General features: G+C 38.4%; 1 protein-coding gene across 1 annotated transcript; it reads left to right on the top strand.

Moving 5' to 3' along the window:
• Window positions 1–749: 749 nt before the first annotated feature.
• eif2d (eukaryotic translation initiation factor 2D) lies at window positions 750–12,938 on the top strand. The gene is made up of 15 exons (XM_042410382.1): window positions 750–964; window positions 2,568–2,758; window positions 2,855–2,938; window positions 3,014–3,104; window positions 3,190–3,297; window positions 4,839–5,092; window positions 5,466–5,583; window positions 5,664–5,709; window positions 5,816–5,922; window positions 6,035–6,190; window positions 7,532–7,621; window positions 8,151–8,246; window positions 10,606–10,726; window positions 12,467–12,641; window positions 12,748–12,938. The coding sequence occupies exons 1-15, from the start codon at window positions 909–911 to the stop codon at window positions 12,816–12,818; spliced, it is 1,764 nt and encodes a 587-aa protein (XP_042266316.1). The 5' UTR covers window positions 750–908; the 3' UTR covers window positions 12,819–12,938.
• The last annotated feature ends 3,042 nt before the right edge of the window (window positions 12,939–15,980 follow it).

Below are 15,980 nucleotides of genomic sequence, written 5' to 3'. Positions count from 1 at the left end.
GGCACCATCCCAAGCGACTCCACTCGTCTTTCCTGCCGCCTGGTCACCCTCCTGAGTGACTCCGCTAATCTTTCCTATCTTCCAGTCATGGTTTCCAGCCCTTGCCTCTTGGATCCCATCCCTTCCACTTCATAAACACTCAGAATTAAGTATGTAATTGTACAAATGCCATTAAGCAAACCTGAAGCTAAGACATTCATTAGGACATACAATCAATATGGCGGGAGTATTGGGATGATAATGAAACTGCTGGTATATGATATACAAAGACATGTTTGTGTTGGGAGGATGGTGGGCTGAAAACGAAGGGAAGAAAATGTCATCACTCATCTGAGAATAGGTCATAAAGGTCTCAACCATACATTATATAAAACAGGCACAAGCACCCAACCGGAAAATGCACACACTTTAGCCAACCAGAAACAGTCGAACATATACTACTTCATTGTAGGAAACACAACATCAAGAGAAATCACCTTCTTCAGTCACTAAAGAAGGCAAAACACCATGACTTTTCATTGTCAGGTCTTTTGGAGAAAACAGCAGGCAAACTATACGGTGGCATTATTAAGTTTTTAAACGAAACTGATTTAGCTAAAAGAATCTAGAGGATTTTTTTCCTGCATAATCTCTTGTTCCACACTCCAGTCCAGTTGGCGGCGGTGGTGCACCTCTAAGCTGGTTTGCCAACCTCCAATAAACAATAAAGAAGAAGAAGAAGTTTCCCATCGGAAGTAAATATCCGTCGGACCATCATAACCAACGAGGATCGGCTGAGTTCTGTAAATCCTCAATAAGAAATATAATTGGCTATATCTGATTTCTGAGCTCATGTATTGAAAACAGACCTATGATCTCAACAGCGGAAACGCTGAATTCGTCGCAGCATTGTTTTATTTTCTGAGAAGATGTTTGCCAAAACGTTTCGTGTCAAATCCAACACCGTAATCAAAGGATCAGACAGGTGAGTCAGTCCTGCTGCTGCCTGCTGACAGCTCAACCCACACTTCTGTTTGTCGCCATTTATTCATAGCTGCAGTTTGATTTCTGTCCACATAAACTAAACCTTAAACGCATCACTGGGCTGTACGAAAATAACATCACCTGCCTCATGTTTGTCCATAGTAGTATAACAGATTCAGACCCCAGCATATCAGTTGTAGCTTAGTTATTTTTAATTGCAAACACACGTCCGGTTGACTTAATGAATATTTATCAAAAAATACAGCTCAATACCAGCTGTTTATTTATTTATTTATATAGTAATGCACATACAAGTGCCCAGCCCACATGGACAAGACACCAAATTACAGCTGCACTGGTTAAACATTTGTTGAACATAGACGAGAACAAAACTTCTCACATTACTTTGTAAATAACTTTGTCTTCTGTACCAACCTCTACAATTAAAATCAGCCACACAAAATGTTCCCTTCTTGAAACACAGCACAAGTTTGTTTTTTTTTTACAATCATTCATCCAGAAAAATGAATCAGAAATTAAGGGCATTTTACTAATAGTGTAGCCCTTAAATGATTATATAATGAGCAATAAAATGTAGAATGGACTCCAGTCTCACTTAAATCACACAGCAAACAGTCTTTTCTCTTCAGGGAGACCAGTAAAACCTGCCTGTTTTTATAGCTGATGGTAATGTTTCTGAACATAACTGTGCACACGGAGGTCTTTGACTTTTAGATAAATTCTGCTTCTCGTAAGGCTCCACGCTGTGGTTGTTTTTCATCAGGCAATATGTTCTTAATTTAGGTTTGTACCAAACATCAACAGACCATCTTTCTTTGTACATCAGGATTGAATCTTAAACCGTAATCTGTTTAGCAAAAATTAAAAAAAGAATCAATCATACAAACTGGTAATATGTTTAAGCCAGGGCATTGTTTGTTTGTTATTGTTGTATTAACTTGGAATTTTTACTAATACGGATGTCTGATACACTTTTGTTTTCTAACACTACAAAGCAAATATTCAGTCAGATTTATCCCAGCGTAATCTAAAATCTAAAATACTTGGTCTGCCATTTGAAAATGACAGTTTCAGTCTGTCTCTCTCATTATGCAATCTAATGTGATGAATAGAAACAAGTCAGCTCTTCTGGTTATTAGTTACTGCTGACATGTCACCCTGAGTGGGCGAGATGAATGGCAAATTTCTGTCCACTGAGACAAAATAATTACTAAACAGTAGTTGTTGATTGAATGCACAGATATGTTTCTGAGGATATTTATTTGGCAAGTGGATCTTACTGGAAAAAAGAAATACACAGTACAGTATCTACAGTCAATAATTTGTGCGTGTTAAGCCAAACGAGAAGTGTGCAGAAGGTGTGGCTTAATTATTTATTAATTGTTATTTATGTGTATGTAATTTATGTGTATGTAAAAATCAACAGAAGGCATTACTGCAGGGTACAGATGTATGCAAGTGAAAAGTATTAGTTCATTATATTCAGTCATTCAAAACGTCTGTCTGTAGCAGTAGTTATTACTAAATGAAAATGTATGATATTATCCAATAAATGAGACTTTTGTTTTTGTTATTACTTTTAGGAGAAAGCTCAAAGCTGACATATCTGCAGCCTTTCCTGCACTGTCTGCTGATGAGTTATCCGACCTGGTCCCCAACAAAGAGGAATTAAATGTTGTGAAGATTTATGCACACAAGGGAGATGCTGTAACACTTTACGTTCTTCACAAAAATCCACTGTTCTTTGAACTGGAGAAACGACTTTATCCTACAGGTATTAAACAGCTATTAAACTGCATTTGGATGGTTGAAAGTATTGAAAGCTCTCCTTTAAGTGACTTATTCATCTGTTCATTGTCATATTTTTCAGTGTATATGCTTTGGCGCTACCCTTCTGCCCTGCCGACATTCAGAACATGGCCTCCTGTGGTTCAGAAGTTGGTTGGAGGGGCAGGTATGCTTCTTTTTCTAAGATCAAGATGTACTTAGATTGATTGACTGAAGATTAAACAACTGTGCTTCTCCAAAGATCTCATGCTCCCAGGTGTGGTGGTGCCTTCAAGTGGTCTTCCAGATGTGAGACAGGGGGACTGCTGTGCTGTTACATTAGTGAATAATAGGTAAGTCATGATAAAATATTTGGAAAGACCTCTCATATGTCCTTCTCATGTGTAAGTGTGACAGTGTTCTCCTGGTTGATTGCAGAGCTCCTGTTGCAGTTGGCACTGCTGCAGTGTCCAGTGCAGAAATGCATAGTTTGGGCATGAAAGGGAGAGGAGTGTGTGTTCTCCACACATACATGGATAATCTCTGGTGAGTGGCTTCCATCGTCCTACATTTAAAAAAAATATATTTTTGCTATAGCTAAGCTAAGATATAATATGTAACTATTCAGCATTAAAATGTCTAAAAATGACTAGACCTATGTTATTTTTTTATTTTGTTGAGTTGTGTACTTACATTATGTACTTACATTATCCCCAATTTTCAAACCAGAGAAATCTGTAATTTTAATCAAGGTAACGGTCCATTTCATGTGGTCGCCTGTCAATGGCGTCATACCCCCTCTGCCAAAGAGTATACGTGCGCAAGATGCATACATCTGCATCGTTTGTCTGCTACAATGGCATCTACCAAAGAGTTTACGCATACAAGATAATACATCGACGTTGTGGTTGTTTGCCAGAAACTGTTATGAATTCAGTTTTAAGCCACATTTTTATAATAAACTTTTTAGATCTTGGTCATTTTTAAATATATTTTTAAACCGGATGAAGGATTTTAGTCATGGGATGTCTGGATCTGAAGTTATCAGAGAAACAAGCTGCACAAACGTTAGCAGCAGTTTGGCTAGCAGCTCTTACCTGATGTCCTGTGCTCACTGAACAGAGTCAGAGAAACACTGATTTTTTTTGATTTTTTTTATGTGAAACTGCTTTATTCAGTGTTTTTACCTGTTTTAATCACTGAGTCTGTTTGTTTTGGAGAGGATGAGACCTCTGCAGATAATTTGGCTCCTGGTACAAACATCCTGAACGATGAAAACTGGAGTAATCCTAACCCAAAGAAGCTGGTTGTTGAAGACAACAACTCCCATGATACCACGCTACTTCACAATGTCATCACACTCTGTCTTTTGTTATTGTTTTGATTGAGAGACCCCTAGCAGCTGAAATTACATATTGTGCATTTAAAGGAATAGTTTGACATTTTGGGAATATCAAAAAATATGTGCAAAAAAACAAATAAGGTTTGGTTGTTTTTTTTTCATATCTGTCCATTCAATCATCTGCCTACCAGCACCTCAATGGCTCACTAATTAATGTTAATAATTAATATTAATATTATATTTAAACTATTTCTTGACCAGGCACATTGACCAGGTTTCAGCTGGTTGCCTGGCAACCTCATGGTTATGACAAGACTTCAGTCAATGCACCTGGCCAAGAAATAGGCGAGCTATAAAGCATTTAGTAGTGAGCGAAGAGGTGTTAGGAGGCATTTGTTACCTTCAGACAGAGCCAGGCTAACCGTTTCCCCTTGTTTCCAGTCTTTATGCTAAGCTAAGCTAACCAGCTGCTCACTGTAGCTGTATATTTACCGGACAGAGAGTGAGATTGATCTTCTCATCTGACTCTCATCAAGAAAGTGTACTCTAAAATGTCAAATTATTCTTTTAATATTGAGTTCACACTATTTATCAAAATAATCCACCATTTTTATTATTTATTTGCTTTCATTAAGCTCAATAATCCTCTAAATAGAAATTACAATATACATTGCCTCAAATGTAGAACTGGTACCAAAATGATTTGAGTAAACATTTCACATGTGTTTTTATATACTTTTTTTAGGGCTTTTGGAGATAAATCATGTCCTCCTACTTTACCGTATGCCGAGAGTGAAGGACAAGGGGTGAATGGAGAGGAGTATGAGGTCGATGAGGAGGTTGAGGAGTGTGTGGAGGAGGAGCAGAGTCCCGGAGAAACGGTCATTGATCAAGTCTGTTCTGGTACTGAGGAGCTGAGCCTGACTGAGCAGGAGGAAGAGAAGGGTGAAAAGGGCAGTGAACAAGAAGATGAAGATGATGACCTGAGAACACCACAAGGTACCAGATTTAGTCACATCTCATATTTGTCTAATTGTAAACGGGTTGTTGGGAAGTGCAAGTATTAAAATGTCAATAAAAAGAGTTTGAAGTTGTGGATCTGGCATTGAGGTACTTATCACCACAGTTGTGCTGAATCTGCTTTTAATAAGACTCGGCTACAGCCTCATAAGTACTGTTATCCCAGATTCAAATCAAACTGAGACATTCACAACTAAGATGTTGCAGAGCAGGCTTTTGAGCTCGCTGAGTTACTTTTGTGACCATGTGGTTGTGTTTTTTGTTGATCCAACTGGAGATTTTCTGATGTGGCAAAATGGGAGCATGTTCAGAGAAAAAAGGATGTGACCCAAGTTATACCCTGATTTCACAGAGATAATGGACGCCCTGCTGTTGCAGTGTTTTTTCCACGCTCTCAAGAGCAAGGTGAAGAAGTCAGAGCTCCCTCTGCTGACCAGCACATTTCTCCGCAACCACATGTTCTCCTGCTGGTAATGCACCGTTCATCTTTTAAGAAGCACTGAGGAGGGATTAAATTTAGCACTGAAAATATCTTTTATATTTTTTCCAGCCCAAGTGGAAAACAACTTGATATCAAAAAATCCAGCTATAAAAAGGTATATCAAAATCCAGAATGTGACATTTAACACACACAAACATAATTATTAAGAGTCAGTTTGGAATCAGTAAGTATTTATTCAAAGATTTTTTTTTTTCTAACAGTTGTCCAAGTTTCTACAGGCCATGCAGCAGCAGCATAACCTTGTGCGAGTGAAAGAACTGACCAAGGGTGTAGAGAGCATCGTGGAGGTGGACTGGAATAATCGAGAGTGAGTCAAGCTTTGCCTCAACATAAAGAAACTTGGTTGAGATTCAAACTCACAGCCCACCTACATTCAGACTGACCAGCCTTTTACTTTTTATTTCATCAACACTTTATAGACTGCGTTCCTTCGCTGCTCCCAAGGAGACTGATATTGAAGCGGCTCCAGTGCAGGATGCAGGAGAAGGGGAAACTCCGTACCATCCTCCTGAGATCACAACTCTGTACTCTGTGTCAGCTCGGCTGGAGCCTCTTTTTGTGAATTCAAACAAGAGGTGTGTGTGTGTGTGTGTGTGTTTCTTAACCCTGATTCTTGATGCACCCACATGTTTGCATGGTTCAGACACCAGGGGGGTATAGGAAGAGTTGAAGCTTGTGTTTCCGAAAGCCTTTACAAGTTTCATATTCACTTGAATGACACAGGAGGGCTGCGCTGCTGCTGACCTCGACCTCTGAACTCCCTGTGAAGGGGGTAAGATAATATTACCGTGACACAAGTCATACATTTTTTAATCCTTGGCTGTTTCCAAAATAACTCTCTTGATCATTCATTTCCTACTCCCTATAAAGCAGACAACAGTTTACTCCACAGGGTGCAGTTACTTGAGATTCCTCATGAATCATCGTCATTTTGTGTCATCATGAACAGCCATAGTGTCACACCACTGACATTTTTAAAATATGATGCAAAGCAGACACTTTGACCTGTCAGGAAGTAGGAAAAGCACAGGTGTTACTAATAACATTAACACTGGCTCCTTTCTTTTCAAGTCTGTCAGTAAGCTGTGACAGTTAAGCAGCGTTCATAATACCAGGATCATGAAACTGAAGCTGCCCAATGGAATACAGCAGTCATTAATTCTATGATTTACTTTTCCCTCTTGAACATGTCAAAATATAATGTATGAATCTCACCCTCAGAATATGAGGTCATCAGAGGCCATTTTTTCAGTTATGGTTCATTTTCCAGTCAGTATATCTATTGCTTTGTTGTACACGCTTGTCAACACAAGAAGACTGTTTTTCCATTAACTGCTGAAGAGGGAAAGTTTCTCCTTGCTCATTGAAAATCTGAGTTTAAGACATATACGTAAAAGTATGACTTTGTGACATCACAACTAGTTTGGAAGCCAATCTGGTATGCAGCTGCAAAGTGAAAGGTGGAAACTTGAAGCCTCCAGACACTGAGAATGGACTTTACAGTGAAGTAAGAGACATCTTGTGTCCAGCGGTTAAACTTTTGAAATGAAAAATATTTGCATCTTCATAGATTCTGGATTTTTCAATGAAGGGGAAGGAGGAGATGCTATTTCAAGAATTTTTTACAAGCTTATTGAGCTTGATTTTGTGGAAAAACCACATCAGACGCACATTATTATTATTCCAAGCAGAGTATTTTTGTATGTCTTAAACCATGTTTGGAGGAGATCTTTAAATAGCTGTGTTCAAATGGAAATAGGCTGGTTTTGCCAGCTTTGTTTCTTTATTTTTTTTTAATTGGCGTTAAATTCAGCAGAATGACAAAGACATTAAAGATCTCCCAAATATGCCTTTCTTAAAGCTGAACATATCTTAATAGATTTCTCACATTTTCATGTTCATTCTTGCACCTACAGGAAAGGGACAATACTGCAGCCTACTGAAGTGAGAGGTATTGTCACAGAGTACGTGAAGAAGAATGAATTGGTGGATAAAAATAATAAGAAGTAAGTAGATGCTTAACTTTTTGAAACCACAAACCACAGGCATTAGAGCACGTTGTTGTTATTACCTTCACCAACAGTGTTCGGTAGAGGTTATGATACATGGAGATATAAGAATTTATTCTCATCTCACAATAAAAAGACGAAGACCCTCCATTATAGGTGTAAAATGTAAAAAAATATTGAGCTCAGTTGGGGTTTAAGTGTAACCACCATGCCAGTTCTTTCATAAGCGGTGGTAAAAGGGCAACCTTAATGGCCACTGAACAAATACAGATCTGACCCTTGGCCATTTGATGCTGTTATAATTGGCTAAAATGAATAAATGTGACTCTGAAACTGAAGAGGCATCTCATGTTTCTTCTTAGGTCATGAAAATTTGTGCATCTTCCGATGTGTAACAAATTGATAATGAGGGATGGAAGAAATTAAATAAAATGCAGCATGGCACTGACATAGCTTAACAAGGCAGCGTGTGTCCTGTTTAGTGCCATCCATCTATTTCACTTTTTTTTTTTTTTCCCTCCACCAGTTATGTGACCATAAACCCAACTCTATGTGACTGCTTGCTGGAAAAATCAGAGTACCAGGAGATAGAGTCTCTCAAGTGGGATGACCTCTTTAGCAGGTAAAAAAATGTATTTTATTTTATGTTATAGGAGACCTTGTGCAATATTAAACATAACTGTTGCCTTTTGATGCGTCATGCTCTACCCATCCTTACTATTCTGACAGGCTATAAATATATATTATATAATAATAATAACTAATAATAAATAAATGTTCTTTTCTCATTACAAGTAAAATAGGGGCTGTGTTTAATAATAAAATACATAATAGAGAGCTTTTAAAAAATGTGCATCTTAAAGTGCATAATTTTAGAAAAATGAAATAAAAAGTGTAGCTTGAGTTTCCCTTTTTCCTCTTTTTGTTAACTCCATTTCATATCTTGCCAGTCTCAACCAAGTGAGAGAAGTGAGCTGTTTGTCCTGCCAGGATTTTAAATCTGAGATGTGTTAGGATTCTGGTGGATTGATCATATTGGGCTCTTAGATTTTTTATTTTCTGTGCTCTCAGTTTGGATTTGAGTGTTATGTTTGCTCAAAAGATTTATGCTTTGTCTTGTAGTGGCGCTTCAACAAATACTGCACAAATACCTTTCAATTAAACAACTGTTCTGTTTTGACTTTCAACCTGCGTGTTCTCTGTGACTAACAGCGAGTCCAGGTATATGTGTCATTTGTTCAGCAGCTTATAAAAACTTAGTTCTGGGTTCTTTACACTGTTGGTTGTGCATCCCACCACACAGCAGCTTTTAGACATTTTTCTGTTGTTTGCTAGCAGACAGAAGTGACAAAGAGGCACCTTCACTCAATACAAAGTCAATTGAGAGCAATAAATTGTTTTCTCCTACCAGGTGGGTGAGACTCATTAGTCTGTGAGTTTCCTGGGCTGGTAAACCAGTGCCGTAAAGGCTAGAAAAGCTGCACCAGTTAAAATGGAAACGCTCCATCAAAATTCAAGAATTCTCAATAATTTATCAGATATAGGTCTGGGTCCAGATAGGACGGCGTCTGGGTCTGGACCCAGACTGCAGTTCACCTAATACTGATAATACTGTATAGACCAAACAACAAATCAACCAATCCCGAAAAATAATCAACAGATTAATCAATAATGAAAATAATCATTAGTTAGCCCCAAAGAAAAGCATAAAATCCTCACTTCAGAGATGGAGACTTGAGACTTGACTCAGACTTGGACCAAAAGACTTAACATTTGACTTAACATTTGAGAAGTTGAAAGTTCTTTAAAATGATTAATTATTAATGATCATTTCATTATAAAATTAGTTGTTGATTGACTAATCGTTGCAGCTCTAGATTGACTGAACATCATCATCCTTTCATGTATACCAACATGAGTCAGCATGTAAAAACACTGTGTTTACTCTAATGTGGGCAGGTGGAGGCAGTCAGCATCATCATTGTAGGACACAGGATAAAATAATCACCATAATCCCAATGCCATCTGTAATCCAAATCTGATCTGTAAACAACAATATCTCTGCAGCTCTGAGGTCTGACGCTTGAGCATCTGGTTTTTATCTGTTGCTATGAAAAATAACTTAAATCATCAAAGAAACAAGGACCATGATCCATAATGTTTTTAGTTCCTTTTGCCTCAATCCATGTGCTGCTTTAATGGGAAAGCGTTGGTGGGATTTGATGGTACTAATAACTGGGCAAAATAGTTCAACACTGACCTTTATTGCATTGTGTTTTTCCACCCCTTCTTCAAAGATGGCTTAAAATGTATCTGGAGCTGTTGTCATAGCAACATGTCCTTAAGCCCAACCCTGCAGAAGGTTCATGACCAAGATGTCTTAGGGTCAACACCCATATATCAACTAATTTTCAGATGAAAATTATTATCTTTCTTATAGATATGATAAAACATGTTTATTATAATTATAATCAGATTTTGTGTAGCTCCATGGGAGGTACTGCTGAAGCTGATATGCACCTCCTCAAAAAATACAAATACACATTATGGTCAATGGACTCTGATTGGTGAGTTTGGCCAATAGAAATTGTTGATAGTGAGGACAACATGGCAAGTTGAAGAAAGGCTCAGTATTCTTTTCTGTAACACCAGACAAATTAATATTTTGTGATGTATCAAAGCATTCTTCAGTGCAATCCTCATTACTGAGAGTAAATAAGGATTTCATGGCTTGGAATCATCTCTTTTTAAGTATTTGTATTTTGTCATTTAGGTAGAAAAGCTAATTCCAGTGCAACCCTCTACACTGTCACCCTCTGAGAAAGCAAATGAAAAAAAAGTATAAATACAGCTTTAGTTTACATCACAGTGTTAGATACACAGATGGATAGATAGCAGACAGACACAGTTCAACAGTATCTGCACCAGTCTCTGTCTCTCTATCATCTGACTTTTGTCTTAAACATTTCCTCATTTCACAGGACGTTGGGAAAAATGCAGGAGTGCTATCAAGTTGTGTTTCCTGGACAAGCACCGTTAATAAAGAAGGGCCACATTGAGCCCATAGACATCACTGTGGCTTCTCGAGGCTCCAATAAGAAGGTGATAACTTCTGGTACAATCCATGACATTATTTTGCTGCAGCTGTTGATCATTGTGGTTTTCTTCAAAATTCTTTATAACAATACTGACATTTTAGAGTTTAACAAGAGTCTACAGCCATGCTAGTGGCTCTGTGAGGCTGTACTCGGGCTGAGCTTTTAGTTAAACACTAACTTAAGCATGCTAACATGCCCACAATGACAATGCTTAAATGCTGATGTTTAGAAGGAATGTTTTCCATAACCATCTTCGTTAGCATGTTAGCAAAGTGAAGGGATCACCAAAGTGGTTACAATTCACCCTTAAAAGACACGAATGTCTGTCTGGCAATTCATCCAGTAGTTGTTGAGACATTTCAGTCTTAACCACAAATGACAACCTGCTGGTGGTGCTACCTGAAAAGTCATTTGGCTTCATCCTTTAGGGACCATTAATGTCTGCACAAATTTCATAGCAAGCAATCCAGTAACTGTCGAGATTATTTTTTAAATCTTGACCAAAGTGGTGGACTGAACAACAGGCTGGCCGTTTTGAGGGACATTTTATGTCTCTGCACCAGCAATAGCCATGGCCGGAGGCGTTACGTTTTTGGGTTGTCCCTCCATCCGTCCTATTCTCGTGAACGTGATAGCTCAGGAACGCTTTGAAGAAATTTCTTCAGTTTTGGCACAAATATACACTCGGACTCAAGGATGATCTAATCAGATGTTGGTGGTCAAAGGTCAAGGTCATTGACCTCACAAAACATGTTTTGGCCATAACTCAAGAATTCATGCTAATTATGCTAATTATGACAAAATTTCACACAGATGTCTAATAGGATTAAAATGATGAAGTGATGACTTTTTATATCCAAAAGGTATAAGGTTAACTTCACTGTGATGTCATAATGTTCTGCAAAAAGACTTTTCTGGCCATTATTCAATGCTATAACTCAGGAACAGAAGGGGAGATAATGACCATATTTCACATTTGGTCAGATACTGAATTGTTGACACTAATCTTGGTTGCCCACCTTGAAACTGTGGTGATTTTATTAAATTCCTTCAAAGTCTTCAGTACAAATATTATATGAGTGTAGACAGACATGAATGTAAACTGCAACTTGACTGGTTGGCGGAGACATACAACCGCGAGTGGTGTTCCTAGTTTAGCTCCTACTTCAGGGGGGATACTCTCCCAGCATAAGAAGAAACTTGAGTGACGTAAGTGTACTGTGATTAGTCGAACACATGTATCACCGGCAACCACCAAAAACAATGTAAACAACCGCATAGTCTGAATCCAAGCGTCTCCTTTCCAACTCCATTATTATCATGAAACCCTTGACACACAACAAACACAAAGCTCCGATCACAGCATCCTCCTTCTTGTTGTTGTTGTGGCTCGTGCAGAAGTGATGTTCCTTTTCCAACTGCCGGCTGGCTTACGTCACCAGCGTTCCTATTGGCAGTGCGAATGCAAATAGAAAAAAAAACCTTTGAAGGTATGTAGTTCTCGGGAGGGCTCCCCAGTGGGTAGTTCCTCTCAGGGAGCCCCCAGAACTGTTTGGTCCGAAAGCACCTTATGTAATGGAGACTGTTTCTCAATCACCTCAAACATACCTTCTACCGCAGTTTCTTGTTACTTACTGACATACAAATATTTGTGTGTGTGTGTGTGTCTTCGGTAACATGTAACATCAGTTGATATATCTGCCTGGCTACCTTGACTGTAATTGTTTCCATGTGCTTTCGTTAGGTGACTCTAATAAAGAACCTGGAAGTGTACGGTTTGGATCCTTCAGTCGTGGCCACTGCTTTGCAGCACAGAGTCCAGGCCAGCTCTGTCTTACAGCCTATTCCTGGGGCCAAGGACAAAGTCCTGGTCCAGATCCAAGGCAACCAGATTCAACAAGTCGGCCATTTGTTGCAAGGTTTGGAACTTAATAACACTAATATCTTACAGGTTAAAATTATTTTCTCAATCGATATATTTGTACAAATAAATTAATTTTGTCAAATCTTTTATTTCAATTTCAGATCATTATCAAATCCCTCGCAAGTACATCCAAGGATTAGAAAAAGCTCCAAAAAGTGGCAAGAAGAAGTAGCATTTCAACCTATTATACCAACCATTTACTGTCTTCAGAGCTGCTTTACTGGATGTAAACACAAAAACAACAACTGTTGGCCACTCATGTAATAAAGTTGATTCATTGTCACCCTCTGAAGATTGATGAAAGAGGCTGTTTGTGTTGTTCTGCCTTTTGCTCCCAGAGATGTTTCAGAGTAAATTTACTGATGGGGTTAGTTGAACCAGGCCAGCATTGTTTCACTGCATGGTAATTCGTTTCTGATGGTGAAAGATAACTTTTGGAGACAACTCTTCTCTCAGATTCAGATGTTCAAAACTGTCATATTAAACATTCAATGCAAACTGATCAAACAGTAATGTCAGCATGGCAGTCTTACACTCAGTTTAATGCTATGCCCAACATTTCGGCCCTGAAAGCATTTCAGAAGAGGAGGAAGTTTCATTACATTAGTGTTTCTCAAATTATTTGACTTAATTTCTCCAGTTAGGTTGATGTTCTCAAAACAAGACTGCACACAGTGTTCAACTTTTAACATTTTATTAAATGTTATGGTTTGTGGATTTAATTGTTTCTATATACAGTGAATACCTTCTGCTTCCCAAAAACTCAAAACACTGTACAATGTTCCCTTTTTAAAATATTCATGCAAAAGGCCTCAGCCTGATGAAAAGCCAATTTGGGCTTGAAAATTTGTACTCTTTCTAAATGCAATAAAGACATACATAAAAAAAGGGAGGGAAATTTACAGTCTCGTGTGTCCTTTGGAAGCAGAAGTTATTATTTTGGACTCAGCAAAAAAGATGTGTGTTCATACTGATTTCTTATATACAATGAGTAAGCATGTTCCTCATGATTTTAAAAACAACGTAGATTTAAATACTGACATTGGTTTTTCAAAGTTGTTTTTTTTTTTTTTGGCATTTTATGCTTTCATTAAACAGCCGACAGAGTACATATGAGGTGAGAGAGAGACTGTGAGTGACATGCAACAAAGGTTCCCAGCTGGACGCAAACCAGGGACGTTGCGGTTCATGGCTCTGACTTAACCTCTAGACCCGCAGGGTGCCTCCATACAGCAATTCTTAGCCTGTATTCCCACATTTGCAACTGGAAGCTGCTCAGTAAAACTTTAGTGATCTGCTGGCCACTGTGCAGCTGCACTTAAACAGTCAAAGATCAGTGGCCTTGCACAAGATCTCCACAGCGCTGGTAATAAGGTCAGGGCAAGGCCCCCCCGCCCCCTACTGTTCCTAGACCAGCCACTTTCAGGTTCAGGTTTTTAAGTTTTGGGACACCTGATTGTCCAGATAAATAATTCTATTTCAACACATTAACCACCACATTTCAGGATATGTATTTGCAGCAACACCAAGAAACATGGATGCAAAAAAAAAGTAACAAAATCCCGTTTCAAACAAGTCAGTATTTTGTGCTGGGTTTCTTAGAATTCAAAAATGCAGTATTTGGTAAAGTCACCACACCAAAGGAAACTTTATATTTCTCCTGCGGTAAATTCTTTCAAGCTCCTGGCAAGATTTGCCATAATTTTTCATTTGATTTTAGTTGTTATTGTGCTTCTTTAGTGATGGACTCGACATAAACTGAGGCTGTGTGCAATTACACAGCCTCAGTTATGCTGAGGTCAGGCCTCTGTGGTGACCGATCTAGTGTTCCATCTGCAAATTTGCTTTCCAAGTCTTTATCATTTTTTTTAGTGTTTTTGTGGACGTTGTAGTGGTGAAAGATGGCATTTTTTTTGCCAATCTGTTGTTTTCTCTAAGAAAATCTAAATGTTTTCATAGTTTTGACCATATCCTCTATGCCGCTGTAGGAAATGCATCAGACCATGACAGAATGGCCACCTCACCTCCTCTTGAACACCAACACATTTTCTGACATTTTGTCGTCTTTGTAAAACTTCCTTCCAGCCCCTCTGTGGCTTTAGGTAAGTTGTGTTCTCAGTCTCTCGTTGGCTTTCCGTGAGGCTGTTTTCATACAAGACCATTTCACACAGAGTTTCCTCTCTTTGTTTTGACTCTGTTAAGGCAACACTTCACTGGATTACTTTCTGTACCTTCAGGAAGTGACCTATAAGTGATTTTCTTCCATGCAGATATGTTTTTATGTCTTCCACTGAGTTTCATTCTCTGGAAATAGTCTCATTCATACACAGTTTATTTTATGTCTGTCAAACTAAGTTAACTTAGTCATTTCTAAACCTCTCCTTGAAATAGCAAATATGGGATGCCCCTAGAGTGTGTTTGTTACATGCTGCCAACAGCAAATTTAACTAATTATGTATAAATGTGTTGACTGTGGAATACATCAAATAGCTGGAGAGGGCATCAAGGAGAGGTTCTGGGAACCAACTCCTGTTGTTTGTTCTTATAGTAGCTCTCAACTTATCCATAACTTATTGGGAAATGCAATACTTTTTTGTTAGTACTTATTTAATTGTTCCACTAGTTTTGAGGGAACACAAACTCTTACTTTTTCGATGAAAAGCTAAGTTGGCTCAGTTGGCTTAGGACTTGTCCGCAGTGCCGCTGGGGAAAGTAGTGCAGTATTGTACCTTCTCTAGCTTTGGCAAGATCATTACATTTCGTACATTTCTCAGTGTTATCCAGTAACAACTTAGATGTATAGCTAACATTTGCCTTTATGCAATGGCTGATTATTATATATATATTATATATATATTTTGGACAGCTTATGTTTTTCAGAACATGGACCATTGTTAGGGAGTATTATGTCAAGATGGATGGTTAAGATAGCATCTTCATATATATTAGAGTCCATTATAATCTTGTTATCCTGTTCAGTGCTGTATTCTGTAATTTGTGTTCTGTTCTGTACACACAACATCTATTGGACATCGGGCGTCTGTCCTGGGAGAGGGATCCTTCCTCTGTTGCTCCTCCTGAGGTTTCTTCCATTTTTTTCCCCGTTAAAGGGTTTTTTTTAGGGAGTTTTTCCTTATTCAGATTAAGGGTCTAATGACAGAGGATGTTGTATTGCTGTAGAGACTGTAAAGACACTTTAGGTAAATTTGTGATATTGGGCGACACAAATAGGAAGAGAAATAGCATACATTGGAGTTTTGTGAGAAAATAACTAAAATCCACCGTGACTTGTCAGATTATTGAGTTTGTAATGGCCAGTGTTTTTTTGGGGAGT

This window comes from Thunnus maccoyii, chromosome 4 (assembly GCF_910596095.1).
Source record: "Thunnus maccoyii chromosome 4, fThuMac1.1, whole genome shotgun sequence".
NCBI classification, from domain to species: Eukaryota; Metazoa; Chordata; class Actinopteri; order Scombriformes; family Scombridae; genus Thunnus; species Thunnus maccoyii.
Note: the sequence above shows the minus strand (reverse complement) of the source record. Positions and strands in the feature narration are given on the sequence as shown.

Bases quoted from the DNA above. Each gene is read 5' to 3' on its own strand.
- eif2d (XM_042410382.1), top strand. From the start codon at position 909: ATGTTTGCCAAAACGTTTCGTGTCAAATCCAACACCGTAATCAAAGGA. The intron at 965-2,567 runs GTGAGTCAGTCC...TATTACTTTTAG, and splicing joins GTAATCAAAGGATCAGACAG to GAGAAAGCTCAAAGCTGACA. The intron at 5,710-5,815 runs GTATATCAAAAT...TTTTTCTAACAG, and splicing joins AAAAATCCAGCTATAAAAAG to TTGTCCAAGTTTCTACAGGC.